This window comes from Desmodus rotundus, chromosome 2 (assembly GCF_022682495.2).
Source record: "Desmodus rotundus isolate HL8 chromosome 2, HLdesRot8A.1, whole genome shotgun sequence".
Classification (NCBI taxonomy): Eukaryota; Metazoa; Chordata; class Mammalia; order Chiroptera; family Phyllostomidae; genus Desmodus; species Desmodus rotundus.
The window spans coordinates 115,745,697-115,759,716 of record NC_071388.1 but is presented as its reverse complement, the minus strand read 5'-3'; the positions used below and the strand labels follow the sequence as shown (position 1 = coordinate 115,759,716).

The following is a 14,020-nucleotide window of genomic DNA, read 5'->3' as shown; positions in this document are numbered from 1 at the left end:
CACTGCAAGGTCTGAAGTAAAGGGATGACATCAGATGGGCCCTTTGTAAAACAAGCAGCTGTGGACCTTCAGGAGGGGACTAGAAGGTCGGAGGGGTGAGCAGGAGAGGGTCAGAGCAGCCCCTCTGCGGCTGTGCAGGTGAGGCAAGAGGGAGGCCTGGGCCAGCTGGTAGCAGGTGAGGAAAGAGGTGGAGGGCTTCCAGACCCACTTTGGAGGTGGGATTCATGGAACTTGGGAGTGGGCTGAGGAGGGTAGTGGAGGATGAGAAGGGGCCTAGCATTAGCATCTGGGTGGGCTACCATTTTTCTAAATGGAGAGTAGCAGGTTTGGGAGACAGCTCAAAAGTCCGATCATGGAAACACTCCATGAGAGCAGCCCCTAAGACGCCCACATGGAGAAGTCAAGAAGGTAGTTGGGTGTATGAATTGGGAGCTCAAGGAGATAAAACGTGGCTGCCAGGCATTGGGAGAGGTGGGGTGCATGAGGTGGAGAGGGCACCCAGAGAGAGGAGGCCTGCCCTTGAGGGCTGAGGAGCAGTTGGAAGCACAGGGCATTCAGTGTCTTTTTTTCCCTCTCCACTTGCTCAAGTCTGATCATCTCTTGCACAGATGGAAAAGCACCCATAAGCTCAAGGTTTGTGTGTTGATCTTTCCCACTGGACAGTGGGTTTTAAGGGGCAGAGATATAGCCCTGGCTGATGTGGCTCAGTGGATTGAGTGCCGGCCTGCACACCAAAGGGTCTCTGGTTCGATTCCCAGTCAGGACATATGTCTGGGTTGCGGGTCAGGCCCCCAGTAGGGGGCATGTGAGAGGCAACTATACATTGATGTTTCTCTCCCTCTCTTTCTCCTTCCTTCCCTTCTCTCTAAAAAATAAATAAATGGCAGGGGGGTAGAATCAGGGGAGGAAGGTGGGGATAAAAGGCAGAAAACTGTACTTGAAAAAAAATATCTCAAACAGAAAAAAGTCTATAACATTCTACTTGTGGAGGAAAGATTTTCATACAACAATGCTTCTTGAGGTACAAAGGCAAAATAAAAAAATAAAAATCTTTAAAAAGGGGGCAGAGATATTCTTTTATCTGTCAGAAATTGGGGTAGGTGCCTCAATAATGGTGATTTTAATAGTAAGAATTGTAATAGCTGACATTTGTTCAGTCCAAGAACTGTGTTAGGCACTTACACAGCATGCTAATCCTCTTACTCTCCCACCACCCATCCCAATTCCCCATCCTTTGGATTTCATAGAGAAGAAACTGAGGTCACCGTAAACTGTAGTCATTTGGCTAAAGTCATAGACCCTGAAACACTCAAGAGTTGGATTCAAGACCCAGACTTCCTATAGTCGAGCAGGCCCCTTTCCCTTTGCCAGGCCCAGGGAGCAGTACCTGGGTGCACCATAAATGTTTCCCATGTGCTATGTCTGGGGCTGCAGCCCTGCCTGCCCCACACGCGTCTCCCTGGCAGGGCACTGAGGGAGGCAGGGTCATCTCAAGAGTGTCAGGAATTTACCTGGAATGCTGTGCCCGCCAGAGTGGCCCAGAGCCCAGTGGAGTCAACCTTTCAGGCTTCAGTACTGGCAGCAGGCCCAGGGTCTGAGGAGGGCACTGGTGTGCAAGTATTTTAATGTTTTTAAAATACATAATCTAAGATTAGATGCTCATTCACATGACCTTTGTCCGTTCTTGCCTGGAGCCACTGAAGTATGAGTTAATAAATACTGGAAGAAGTGGAAAGCCAGGAGGAGTTGGGCTAATACTCTGGGGGGAAGAGCTTTCTCCTGCGCAGGAGCTTTATACCCAGTGGAGGTGTACGTCCTGTTTGCCTGAGACGCTCCTCCTGCCTTCCCTCTTCGAACGGCACTCCATTTCCCTGTCAAAATCAGTCTAGATGCTGCATTAGTCACCAGTGATGATCTCGCTGACATTCCCAAAGTCCAGGGCTGTTTTCTGCAGCAGCGTGTCTCAAGGATGGTCCCAAAGCTTGGGACCACCTGCTCTGCTTTAATAAAAATGCCCTGCAATGGTTCTCCAGCTGTGATCACAGACCAGCAGCATGAGCATTGCCTGAAACTTGTTAGAAAAGCACATTTGCAGGCCCTACCTTAGCCCTAGACAATCAGCACTGCTGGGGTGGGGCCCAAGTTCTGCTTCACAAGCCCCCATAAGATTCCAATGTGTTCATTGTCATTTTGGGAGCTGTCATCTGAAGGGTGGGTGGCTCGAGGAGGCAGGGAAGACAGCTGAACAAGTGGCAGGAGCCTCAACTCCATTCGTCACTATCTAGCTGAGGCATTTCCTTGTGCCTCGGTTTCCTCGCCTGGAAACTGAACATGGCAGCACATCATTTATCTGTACCCCACAACTGATGTAAAAATCAGTAAGATGCCACAGGGTAAGAATACTTCAAAAGTCTTAAGGGCCTCACCAATGATATTAATGCTGCCTGTCAACCCCCCCACCTGCCGCATTAATGATAAAGAATGCCAAGAACAGCTTCAGGGGGTTCTGCAACCTTCTACGAATTGAGTGAAAATAGGTGGAAGTATCAGTAACTTAAAATATGCAGCTCTGGCTGGTGTGGCTCAGAGGATTGAGTACTGGCCTGTGAACCAGAGTGGCCAGTTCGAGTCCCAGTCAGGGCACGTGCCAGGGTTGCGGGCCAGGTCCCCAGGATGGGTTGCACAAGAGGCAACCACACATTGATGCTTCTCTCCCTCTCTTTCTCCATCCCTTCCCTTGTCTAAAAATAAATAAATAACATCTTTTTAAAAAATATGCAGATGACACCACCTTACTGGTAGAAAATAGGATTTGAAATGACTTCTGATGAAAGTAAAAGCGCCAAAGCAGGTCTGCATTTAAGCATCAAGATGACAAAAATTTTGACCACAGGAGAAATATACCAATTAAACATAGACAATCAAGAACAACTGAAATTGTTAAATATTTTATCTTGGTTTAGTCACCAATTTAAATAGAGACAGGAGCCAAGAAACCAAGAGAAGGCTGAGACGTGCACAGCCAGCAATAGAAGATGTAGGAAAGAGCACCACGAGCAAAGATGTATCATTAGGGACCAAGGCTAAGGCCATACACACCCTCAGGTTCCCGATTACTATGTACAGATGAGAAAGTGGCACAGTGAAGAAGGCTGATAGGAAAAACACTGATGTATTTGAACTATGGCATTGAAAAAGGGCTTTTCTGGGCCACCAGAAAGATGTAAAAGTGAGTCCAAGAGCCAATTAAGCCCAAAACATAACTGGAGGCACAAGTGACAAAGCTGAAGTTGTCCTACTTCAGGCATATCTTCAGAAGGTAGGGCTCTTTAGAAAAGACAATGATGCTGGGGGAAAAATAGAAGGCAGCAGGAAAAGGGGAAGACCAAATATGAGGTGGGCTGATTTCACAAAAGCAGCCTTAGGTTGAGTCTGCAGGAGCTGAGCAGGCTGTTGAGGATGGGGCATTGTGGATGCCTTTCAGTCAAGAGTTGCCAGGTGTCAGAGCTGATCCAACGGCATATAACACACAATAAGCGCAAAACTACGTGAGCGGAAATGCTCAGTTCTCTGGAGATCGTTCAGATCTTCCAAAGACCCACTGGCTGAAGTGGGCCCCTATGCCCCCACTCCATAACAATGGCCTGTGACCCTCTTACAGTCGACAAGGACTTTCCGGCAGCCCTGGGATGAGGGGGGGCAGTAGTGTTAAGGTCAGAGATCCAAATATAGAAAGTGGCACTGCCTGCCTTGCCTGAATGTGGTCGGTCCATCCCCTGGGGGTTTTCCACTTTTGCTAATAATTAATGGACTCACTGTAAACACAGGCCTGGGGTGTGACCTCGGCTTCCCGTGGAGGAGAATGCCCCCTCCACGGCAGGAGTCAGGGCAGGGGCTGTGACCAGCTGCTTCACTCACACCATCTCTATCAACCCTCACTGCACCTTCAGGAGGCAGTCCGTAGTCCAATTTATAAATGAAAAGGCTGAAGCAGAAAGTAACATGGCTTTCCCATGGGAGAAGGGGGGAACTGGGATTTGAACCAGGTATTCGTGATAGTTATCACTCTGCAGTCACATATTAAACAGGGGTAGGAAGCAGTGGGCCACAGGGGAAAGGAGGCTCGTCGTCATGGAAAATGTGATACTTGAAATGTATCACGGAACATGATGTAAAATTCAAAATATTTAAATACAAGTCTTCGAAGAAATGACTGGTGCCCCTGATGGGGTACAGGTGTTCCTCCGAGGACCACACTCCTGCCAGCTGTCAGGTGGCCCCTTCCAAGCCCTTCCCCAAAGTGCGGTTGAAGACCCATGTGCCCTCAACACAGGCTGATCTGACATTCTGGAAGCTCATGTCCTCCCTGCTCAGTGAGGAAAGGGGCCAGACACAGAAGGCCCCTGCTCATGCAGCTCACTGTGTGTCTTCATGCCCAAACGTGCCACCCCACACTGCACACAGCAGCACCCAGCACCCCAGTTGGGTGGGGCAGTTCCTTAGGGTTGGACCTATTTCCATCATGAGAAAGAGCCCCCTTGGATTCTTTATAGATGTGGCCACGCTCTGATGTCAGGGAGATGGGATAAGCTATCTACAGAGAGCGGTAATGAAAAAGACCGTGCCAGAGCAGGAAACTGAATTAAGTTTTATTTATTCTAGGGCAAACTCAAAAAGGTGGATTTTTTTTTTTTTTTAGCAAATCCTAGCACATTATTAACAAAAAAATCTGTACATTTGCCATGATACACTTGAAAGTGAAACAAGTAAGATATAAATACAGATATGGATATAACAGAAAAAGCCAAAAACAAAACAGAACAAAAAACCCTAAAACGAAAATCCAACCTGGGGTGTGGGGACCATGCGTGTAAACAGTGCCGGCAAAACTGTCTTGGTGGCTATTTTTCAGAGCGTTTTTTTCCCATTTCCAAACATCATTGTTAGGAAAGTCCTGTGGGATCTACAAAGTTTTTATTTGCTGTTCTTTGATGTATATTATGCTTGATAAATAAAAGGTGGCAGGGAAAGAAAGAGATGAGACAGAAGTCCACTGCATTACCTGCGCAGGGTATTGGTAAGCGAGTGATGGGCGCTGGGTCCGGGAGCACACGGTGTACTGAGGACTGCTGACATGCCCTTGCCCTCAGCCTGTGGGGCACACTGTGGCCTCAGGGGAGGGCAGCAGCTTGAAGGAGAGCAGGAGCCGGACAATCTGGCCCCAGTGGTGAGTTCAGGTGGGTTTCTGGGGGCCCTGGACATGAGGTGAAGAAGGGAGGCAAACCAAGCTTTGGGCACTTTGCTTTTTGTGTCCTGTTGTCTCATGTGGACAGGAGCCCTGCAGGAAGCGGTCAGGGGCTGCAGCTGTCAGGGTTCCGAGGGCAGCGGGCGTGACCTCTCCCTGTGAGGCGCGGCAGCATGCGATCTCCTTGGTGGCAGGCAGCAGTTTGATTGAGGGCCAGGAGACCTGTGAGTGATTGTAGTCAGGAAATTGAAGATCGGGCAAGTGACATTCAAGGTGAGCCCTTTGTGAGTACTACAAGGACATCTGACAATGTTCAAGATTCTTCCCAACTACAGGCAGGTGCTATGGTGACCTCTGAGTCAGAGTTGAAAGAGAAAAGTCTTTCCGAATGCATCAGGCATAAAAGAACTCATAAATAACCTAGCCAGAATCAATGTTTGTACAACAGAGTAATGAAAAGACGCTCTGCTCTGACTCACTTGTAGAGTGTAAAAAAAGTCCATTTAGTGAAATATTAACAAACAGTATTTATCAATGAAAGTAAGGCCTGGTCCTGCTGTGTTCTGAGCCAAACATAGGCATATCACATTCAACCATGGTACTTCCTACAAGTGCGAGATACCCACTACTCTCCCCACAGTGAAGGTACCCTGGCCTCACGGTTCTGGACCTTCATTTTCAGTGCCTATTTCCAAATAAAGTATCTAAATAAAATATGAATGAAAATGAGTTATGTTTGCTACACTGTCCTTCGTAACTTCCAACATCACCACTGGAGGGTCAGAGAAGAGAAGAGGGAGGGGCGCCTGTGGAGGTCAGAGGTAAGAACCGTAAAAATCTCTGCTCTCACTGCTGGCGGATGAAGGGACCGCACTGAGCCAGCAAACGCCTCATCAAAAATTAACACCGGAATAGGCATTTTCCTTCCGTAAAAACCAGTTCAATTTACAGGCTCGAAAACAGAACAGCAAAAGACACAGAAATTTTCATGATTGCAATAGGAATTTCCATTTGGCTTTAAGAATTTTACTCCAAACTTATTTAACCAGACTTTAATAATTTGAAGCAATATACCCTCACAAGACTTTTAAAAATGGGTAGTTACTGAAGAAAAGGAAACCCTAAAATTGTATTTCAAATCCTGTTTTTCAGCAATTTGTCCCTCACCACAATTACTTTTTCCTTAAACAATGATTATTGCAACAGATGATCAAGGAAGTATTTCATTCCACAAGATAAAAAAAAAAAAATAAAACTGATACCTGGTCTCTCTAGACTTTTCTTTGACCTTAGTCCCAAATGAAACAGAGAAGTGAAAATTGAGATGGTATCATAGTTGCCATTTTACTAGATTAAATGAAAACATTTTAGAGTTGAGCAGCTTAATAAGCAAAGGCTGGAGGAGAGGAAAGAAGAAGCCAAGTCAGAAAGACGAGAAACCAGGGTTGTGAGAGAAGCCCTGTTAAAACCATGTTTCCCCAAGACCTTGGTAGTAAAACAAATTACTTCTCATATCCTCTATGCTTCGTGAAATGCCATTCGAGGTATCCGCTAACTAATGCTACTAGTATTCTGTGATTTTTGTGTTTGGATATAAACTTGAAGAAGTCTTCTGGGTGGAAGCTCTGTGGTGAGGACAGCATCGCAGTACTGTTCAGAGGGGCTGGGAGCCTGACCTGGAAGCAGACGGTGGGGATGCCTTTTTAATAAACTAAAGTGAGGGCAGTCGGCCTTCAGCTAGACAGTATAAGTAAAATCCCAGGTTTGTTAAAAGCCCACTTTCAGGCTTTTCCCATTTCTCGCCAAGATGTGACTCACATTCCTAGTAGGTCTCGAAATATAATTTAAAGATGTGCAACCAACCCCTTTCATGGTGTCATCTGCCCCACCCGGGCTATACCCAGAACCAAGCAGGCTAAGATGACAGAGAAACACAAGTCAACACACTCTCAACTCCGTTAAGTAAAGAGAAAACAGTACTTTCAATCAAGCATTGCCTAGAGGGCTCTCTGACTTTTAAAAACTGCACCCACACCCATGGTTTTATGATCTCAGTAGGCTGTAGAAGACATGTATGGCTCTTCATTTCTTATTCCTCTTGTTTTGTATGAAGACTGCAAAACAGGCCTTGCTTCCTTTACATTCAATACCAGTAAGATTATACACAAAAGGTGGAAGGGACCAAAATACTGATTGTAATAAATATTTGCAGGCCTCCTTGTCCCGCCCAGGCAGCCTAGGAAGGGGAGGGTGGGGAAAGGTCTCTGAGAGGCACCACCGATTGTTCTAGGGCTACACAGGGACTCTGGCGTTGCCACTAGCTGTGTGTGGAGACATCGGAGGAGGAGCTGCTGTTGCTGTTCGTGGTCTGGGCCCTCTTTATATATAAGTTTAGTAGCTTCATCTGCAAAGAGAAGATATAACTGGATTAGCAGGAGGAAGAGCAATCAGGAAGTAGAAAACAGGGAAAAAAAACCCAGGTGACAATAAGAAAACAGCATGTCCCTTAACTGAGAAATTCATTTTTACGAACATTTACCTAGTGTCTACGACTCATCTGCCAGGGCCACAGAGATAGGAAGGAAGCCAGAGTCTGGAGGAGAGGACAACGCAGAGCGTCATTACAAAAGGAAGCGCTCCTCGGAGAAAGCTACGGGAGGAGCAGATCTACACATTTCAGGGCGACTGCAGCCAATGGTTCCACCCAAGCTGGTGGGAAAAGCAGGGTGGGGCCCATGCTCCACAGGGATAAAGTAGTTAAGCCAACTTTACAGGTCAAGTTTTCTGCCCTTCACACCTTTGCTGAAGCCGTTCCTTCCACCTGACACACCTTTTGTTTCCATCCCCATTTCTGCCTACTGAAACCAACTGAAGCACTGTGACATCTGAGATCTATCTTCAAGGCCACCTCCAGGCAGCTGTCTCTCATCTGCTCATCTGGATGCAATCATCCCTTCCATTCCACTCAGCATATCCACTTAGTGCTACAGGTGGCAGTGCTCCTCGCTCCTTCCTCCCAGATACTGTCACTAAGCTGCAGCCCCTCCCATGGGCACAGAGCTTTACAATGAAAGGGCTTTCCTGGCTGAGACCTCATCTACTTTTAACTTAAGTTCCCTTGAATCCTCAAGATAAGAAAAAGAGCATGCAACACAGTAGGTTTTCAAACATTTGTGGAATGCCACTAAGGAACTGTTATACTGATGATCTTCCAAATCATATTAAGAATAAACAGCTTTGCAGAAGCAGAATGCCCATAAAAATCTATCTGACACACACCTTGTAAGATTAAGGGAATTATAAAATATTTACTATCCACAGCCTTTTTACCTGCCTGGCTCCAACAGGCCGTGCAGCTGAGACAATTATCAGGCAGCCCAGGGAGAAGCTGATCTGTAGAGGCCCATGAAGAGGTGCTCAGGTGGTACGCAGGGTGCACAAAAAAGAAGGGCCCACTGATGATCAGTGGGAACAGGAAGAGCAACTGAACAGAGCTCCTAACACAGGGGAAGTCTGCCTGCCCCCCTGCCCCAGGTGCTACATCATAGACGAGTGCAAAGACTAAAATGTACAGACATGTGGGTTTTTCACAAAGGGAGTCTGCAGTGGGCATCCTGGAGCCTGCTGCTTCATCAACAGTCCATCTCTGGTGTCTCCCCAAGCCGTACCTGCAGTGCTGTCTTACTCTCTTCATCTGTAGTGGACTGTGTCATGTCAATTTACATTCCCCGCCTATCAAAATCTTAAAACTTCTCGTATTATTGCAGTGCTATGATGAAAGTGCCATCATTTTACACAAGGGTTTGAATGCTCTGGAGCTTAGTGTGATACCTCCAGGGCCAGCCAGGGTCAAGGGAAACCCTGGGACAACAGACAAAACACTGGCCTGAGACTCAACAGATCAGCAAGTTCTAGAACCAACTCCACATGAACTAGTTATGTGACCGCAGGCAAAACATTTTCTGAGCCTCAACTTCCCCACCTATAAAATGAAGAGCAGTTAATACTTCCAAGGTGGCTTTTGTAGCTCCTTGTTCAGAAAATGTGTCCCACTTCCCTCAAGAAGTCTCTCCCTTTCCTCCTGCTCCAATGGGCCCATGGCCCAGCCATCACATGCTGGTCACACTTGGGTTACTGTATGTTTCCCTGTGCTGTCCGCCAGCTGTATTCTGTGCTACTATAGGGCAGGATGAGTTTTTGCTTTTCCCACATGCCTTGGCATAGTGTAGTGAAGAAAGCAGAGTCCTAACACATACTTGTGGAATCAAAGAGTTTTTTAAAAAGAAAAAATTATCTAGAACACAAGATAGTTCTATTTCTATGAAAGTCCACTTAAAAATGAGTTACTAAATATTGTTTCACTTAGTTACAAGTCAGAACCACTAATGTATCCATCTAGTCAAGTCTAGAATACAACTGTAAATACAAGGAAGAGGTAACAATAGAGTTAAGGATGTGTACATGGTTAACAGTCCACAAGGAGATTTTACAATGATGGTCATGTTGCGCCTTACAAAACCCCTATGAGGTAGGCAGAACATGGACTTTACAAATGAAAAAGCTGGGGATCGGAAAGTAGGCTCATGAGATGGTATGAATCCAAATTAGACTAACTTTAGAATGTCAAATGCAATCCCCACAGTAACCACAATGAGAACAGCTATAGAATAGATACAGAAGGAAATGAGAAGGCAATTAAAATATTTCAGTACAAAAAGAAAACAAACACAAAACAGGACAGAGCAGAAATAAATAAAACAGAAAAATAAAGGAAAAAAATTAATGAAACAAGACATTGATTCTTTGGAAAAAAATCAACAAAATTGACAGAAAATGAGGGACAATAAAAGCTTTAAGGCATACAGAAAACAAATACCAAAATGATAAGAGGTCTCTCTCCTTTATCAGTAGTTAACTGTAAATGGGTTAAACTCTATAACCAAAGGATAGAGATTGGCAGAATGGATAGAAAAAACATGATTCAACTATATGCCATGTACAAAAAACTCACTTTAAAGCCAAAGACACAAACAGATTGAAAGTATAAAGGTGAAAAAAGATATTCCATGCAAATGGTAATCAAGAGCAGAGGGGTAGTTACACTAATATCAGGTGAAATGGACTTTAAATCAAAAAAGGTTACAGGAGACAAAGAAGGACATTATATATTAACAAAAGATCAATACAGCAAAAACATAATTATAAACATTTATACGTCTAATAACATGACATCAAAATATATAAAGCAAAAATTGACAGAACTGAAGGGAGAAACAATTTTACAGTAACAGTTGGAGATTTCAATACCCCACTCTTAATAATGGAAAGAACCAGAAAGAAAATAAGTAAGTAAATAAAAAGACTTGAACAACACAATAAGCCAACTGATCTAACAGACACACAGAAAGTTCTACCCAATGAGAGAATACACATTCTTTTCAAGTGCTCATAGGACATTCTCCAGGACAGACTATATGTTAGGACACAAATCAAATCTCAACAGATTTTTTTTCTTTCTTTCTTTCTTTCTTTCTTTCTTTCTTTCTTTCTTTCTTTCTTTCTTTCATCTATCTATCTATCATCTATTTACTAGAGAGAGAGGGAGAGAGAGGAAGAAACATTGATTTGTTGTTCCACTTATTTATGCATTCATTGGTTGATTTCTGTATGTACCCTGACTGGGGACTGAACCTACAACCTTGGCATTATCGGGACAATGCTCTAATCAACTCAGGTACCAGGCCAGGCAGGGCCTCCACAGATTTTAAAAGATAAATATCATACAAAGTATCATCGCTGGCCACAATGAATGAAGTTAGAAATCAATAACAAAAAGAAAGAAAACAAAAAAACTCACAACCTCAAATCTGTAGAAGTTGAACAACACACTTTTAAACCACAAATGGGTCAAAGAAATCACATAGGCAATTAGAAAATATCCTGAAACAAATGAAACGAAATCACAACTTACCAAAACTTATGATACGCACCAAAAGCAGTGCAAACAGGGATATTTACAACTGTAAATACTTATATTAAAAAAGATCCCATATCAACATAATTTTACATCTTAAGGAACTAGAAAAAGAATAAACTAAACCCAGAGCTAGCTGAGTGAAGGAAATAATATACACTACAGCAGAAACAAGTGAACAGAAAAAAGAGACAAATCAATGAAACCAAAAGCTCATTCTTTGAAAAAAGAATCAAAATTGACAAAAGTTTAGCTAAGTTAACTAAGAAAAAAAAGAGAGTACTCAAATTACTAAAATCAGAAATCAATGTGTGGACATGACTACTGATTCTACAGAAATGAAAAGATTACAAGAAAATACTGTAAATAATAGTACAATAGGAAATTAAGACAACTACATGAAACGGACAATTTCCTAGAAACACAAAACCTGCCAAGACGGAATCATGAAGAGAATGACTGCACAGAACTGTAACAAGTAAGGAGGTTAAATAGTAATAAATCTCCCAACAAAGAAAATCCCTGGACCAGATGGCTTCACTTCAAATGTTCTACCAAACATTTAGAGAACTAACACAATCCTCCTCAAATATTTCCAGAAAACTAAAGAGAAAAGAGCACTTTCAAACTCATGCTATGAGGTTGACATTGTCCTGATACTAAAGCCAGACAAAGGCAATTCAAGAATACTACAGATCCCTTACGAACATTGATGCAAAAATCTGCAAGAAAGACGAACAAACTGTTTTTACCAGCATATTAATAAGGTTATATACACCACAACCAAGTGGGATATATTCCTGAAATGCAAGGAAACACACACAATTATCTTAAAAGTATTTGACAAAATTCAATATATTTTCATGATAAAAGTATTCAACAAACTAGAAATAGAAGGAAACTAACTCAACATATCCAAAACTATATATGAAAAGCCCACAGTGAACATTATGCTTAATGATCATAGACAAAGCTTTTCCTCTAAGATTAGGAAGAAGGCAAGGATGCCTGCTTTTACCCATCTACTCTATACAGCTGTAAGTTTCAGCTAGAGCAATTAGGCAGGAAAAGAAATAAAAGGCATTCACATTGGAAAGGAAAAGTAAAATCATCTTTGTTTGTAGATGATCTTATTTGTAATCCAAAAGATTCTACACAAAAAATGTTAAGACTAATAAACTCAGCAAAGTAGCAGGATACAAAAATCAAGGAGCAAAAACCAGTTGCATTTCTGTATGATAACAATGAACAGAAAATTAAGAAAATATTTCCATTTCTAAAAGAATCAAAAAGAATAAAATACTTAGGAATTAACTCAATCTAGAATGTGAAAGACTTGTACAGTGAAGACTATAAAATGTTGCTGAAAGTAATTAAAGACACATAAATAAATAAAGAGACATCTGATGTTCATGGATTGGAAGACAATATTGTTAAGATGTCAACACTACCCCCAAAGGTATCTAAAGGCAATAAATCTCCATCAAAATCCCAATGAGGTTTTTGCAGAAATGAAAAATCAATTCTAAATTCATATGGATTTTCAATAGACCTCAAATAGCCAAATGATCTAGAAAAAGAATAAACTTGAAGGACGCACACTTCTGATTTCAGCACTTACTGCAAAGCTACAGTAATCAAAACAGTGTGCTACCGTCCTAAAGACAGTCATATAGACCAATGGAACAGAACAGAGAGCCCAGAGATAAATCCTGATGTATGTGGTCAAATGATTTTTGACAAGGGTACCAAGACCATCCAATGAAAAAAAGGGTAGTCTTTTCAAGAAATGGTGTTGAGAAAACTGAATATCCACAAGCAAAAAAATGAAGTTACATCTTCACCTAGCACCTACAAAAATTAACTCAAAATGGATTAAAGACCTGCATGTAAGAGCCAAAATTGTAAAACTCTTAGAAAAAAAACAGGCAAAAGCTTCACAACACTGAATCTGGAATGATTTCTTGGATATGACACCAAAAGAAGAGCAACAACAAAAAATAAAAGACAAACTGAACTCCATGAAAATTTTAAAATTTTGTGCATGAAAAGACAAGATTAATATCCAGAATGTATAGTGAACTTCTGAAACTCAACAACAAAAACAAACAATCCAAATCAAAAAGATCAAAGAACTTGAATAGCCATTTCTCCAAAGAAGATAGACAAGTGGCCAAAAGGCTTATGAAAAGATTCTCAATGCACCAATCATTAAGTAGAGGACTGCTGGACAAGACTGAGGCATAGGCGGATACGTTTTGGTTCCTCCCATGACCAAAAGAAGAACAGTAACAAATTTAAAACCAAAAATAACGAGAACTGCCAGAAAACTGAACTATTTGAAAGTCTGACAACCAAGTAGTTAAAGAAGAAACATTCATCCAGACCAGTAGGAGAGGAGGAGATGGGCAGCTGGAGGACTGGGCCAGGCACTGGCTGGCAGACCTGGAGCTCCCATATTTGCACACAAATAAACTGGAAGGAACAACTGGGGAGTGAAACAGACCATGCAACCCAGGGCTCCAGTGTGGGGAAATAAAGCCTCAAAACCTGTGACTGAAAAAAACCTGTGGGGGTTGAGGCAGCAGAAGAAACTCCCAGACTCACAGGAGAGTTCGTTGGAGAGACCCACAGGGTCCTAGAACATACACAAACCCACCCACCCAGAAATCAGCACCAGAAGGGCCCAATTTGTTTGTGGGTAGCGGGGGAAGTGAGAATGAAAGCCAGCCAAGAGTCGAGCAACTGGCATTGTTCCCTCCTGGACCCCTCCCCACCACACAGCATTACAATGCAGCAGG

The 14,020-nt window shown here is 43.0% G+C and overlaps 1 protein-coding gene across 22 annotated transcripts in view; it reads right to left on the bottom strand.

The window, feature by feature from the left end:
* Positions 1–4,634: 4,634 nt before the first annotated feature.
* Positions 4,635–14,020, bottom strand: part of CLASP1 (cytoplasmic linker associated protein 1) — a 259,814-nt gene continuing 250,428 nt past the window's right edge. For all 22 annotated transcript variants that reach the window (XM_053918559.2, XM_045203086.3, XM_045203089.3 and 19 more), the window contains one exon: positions 4,635–7,649. In XM_053918559.2, the coding sequence (XP_053774534.1) occupies positions 7,563–7,649 (87 nt within the window). In that variant the 3' untranslated portion in view covers positions 4,635–7,562. The remainder of the gene's footprint in view (positions 7,650–14,020) is intronic.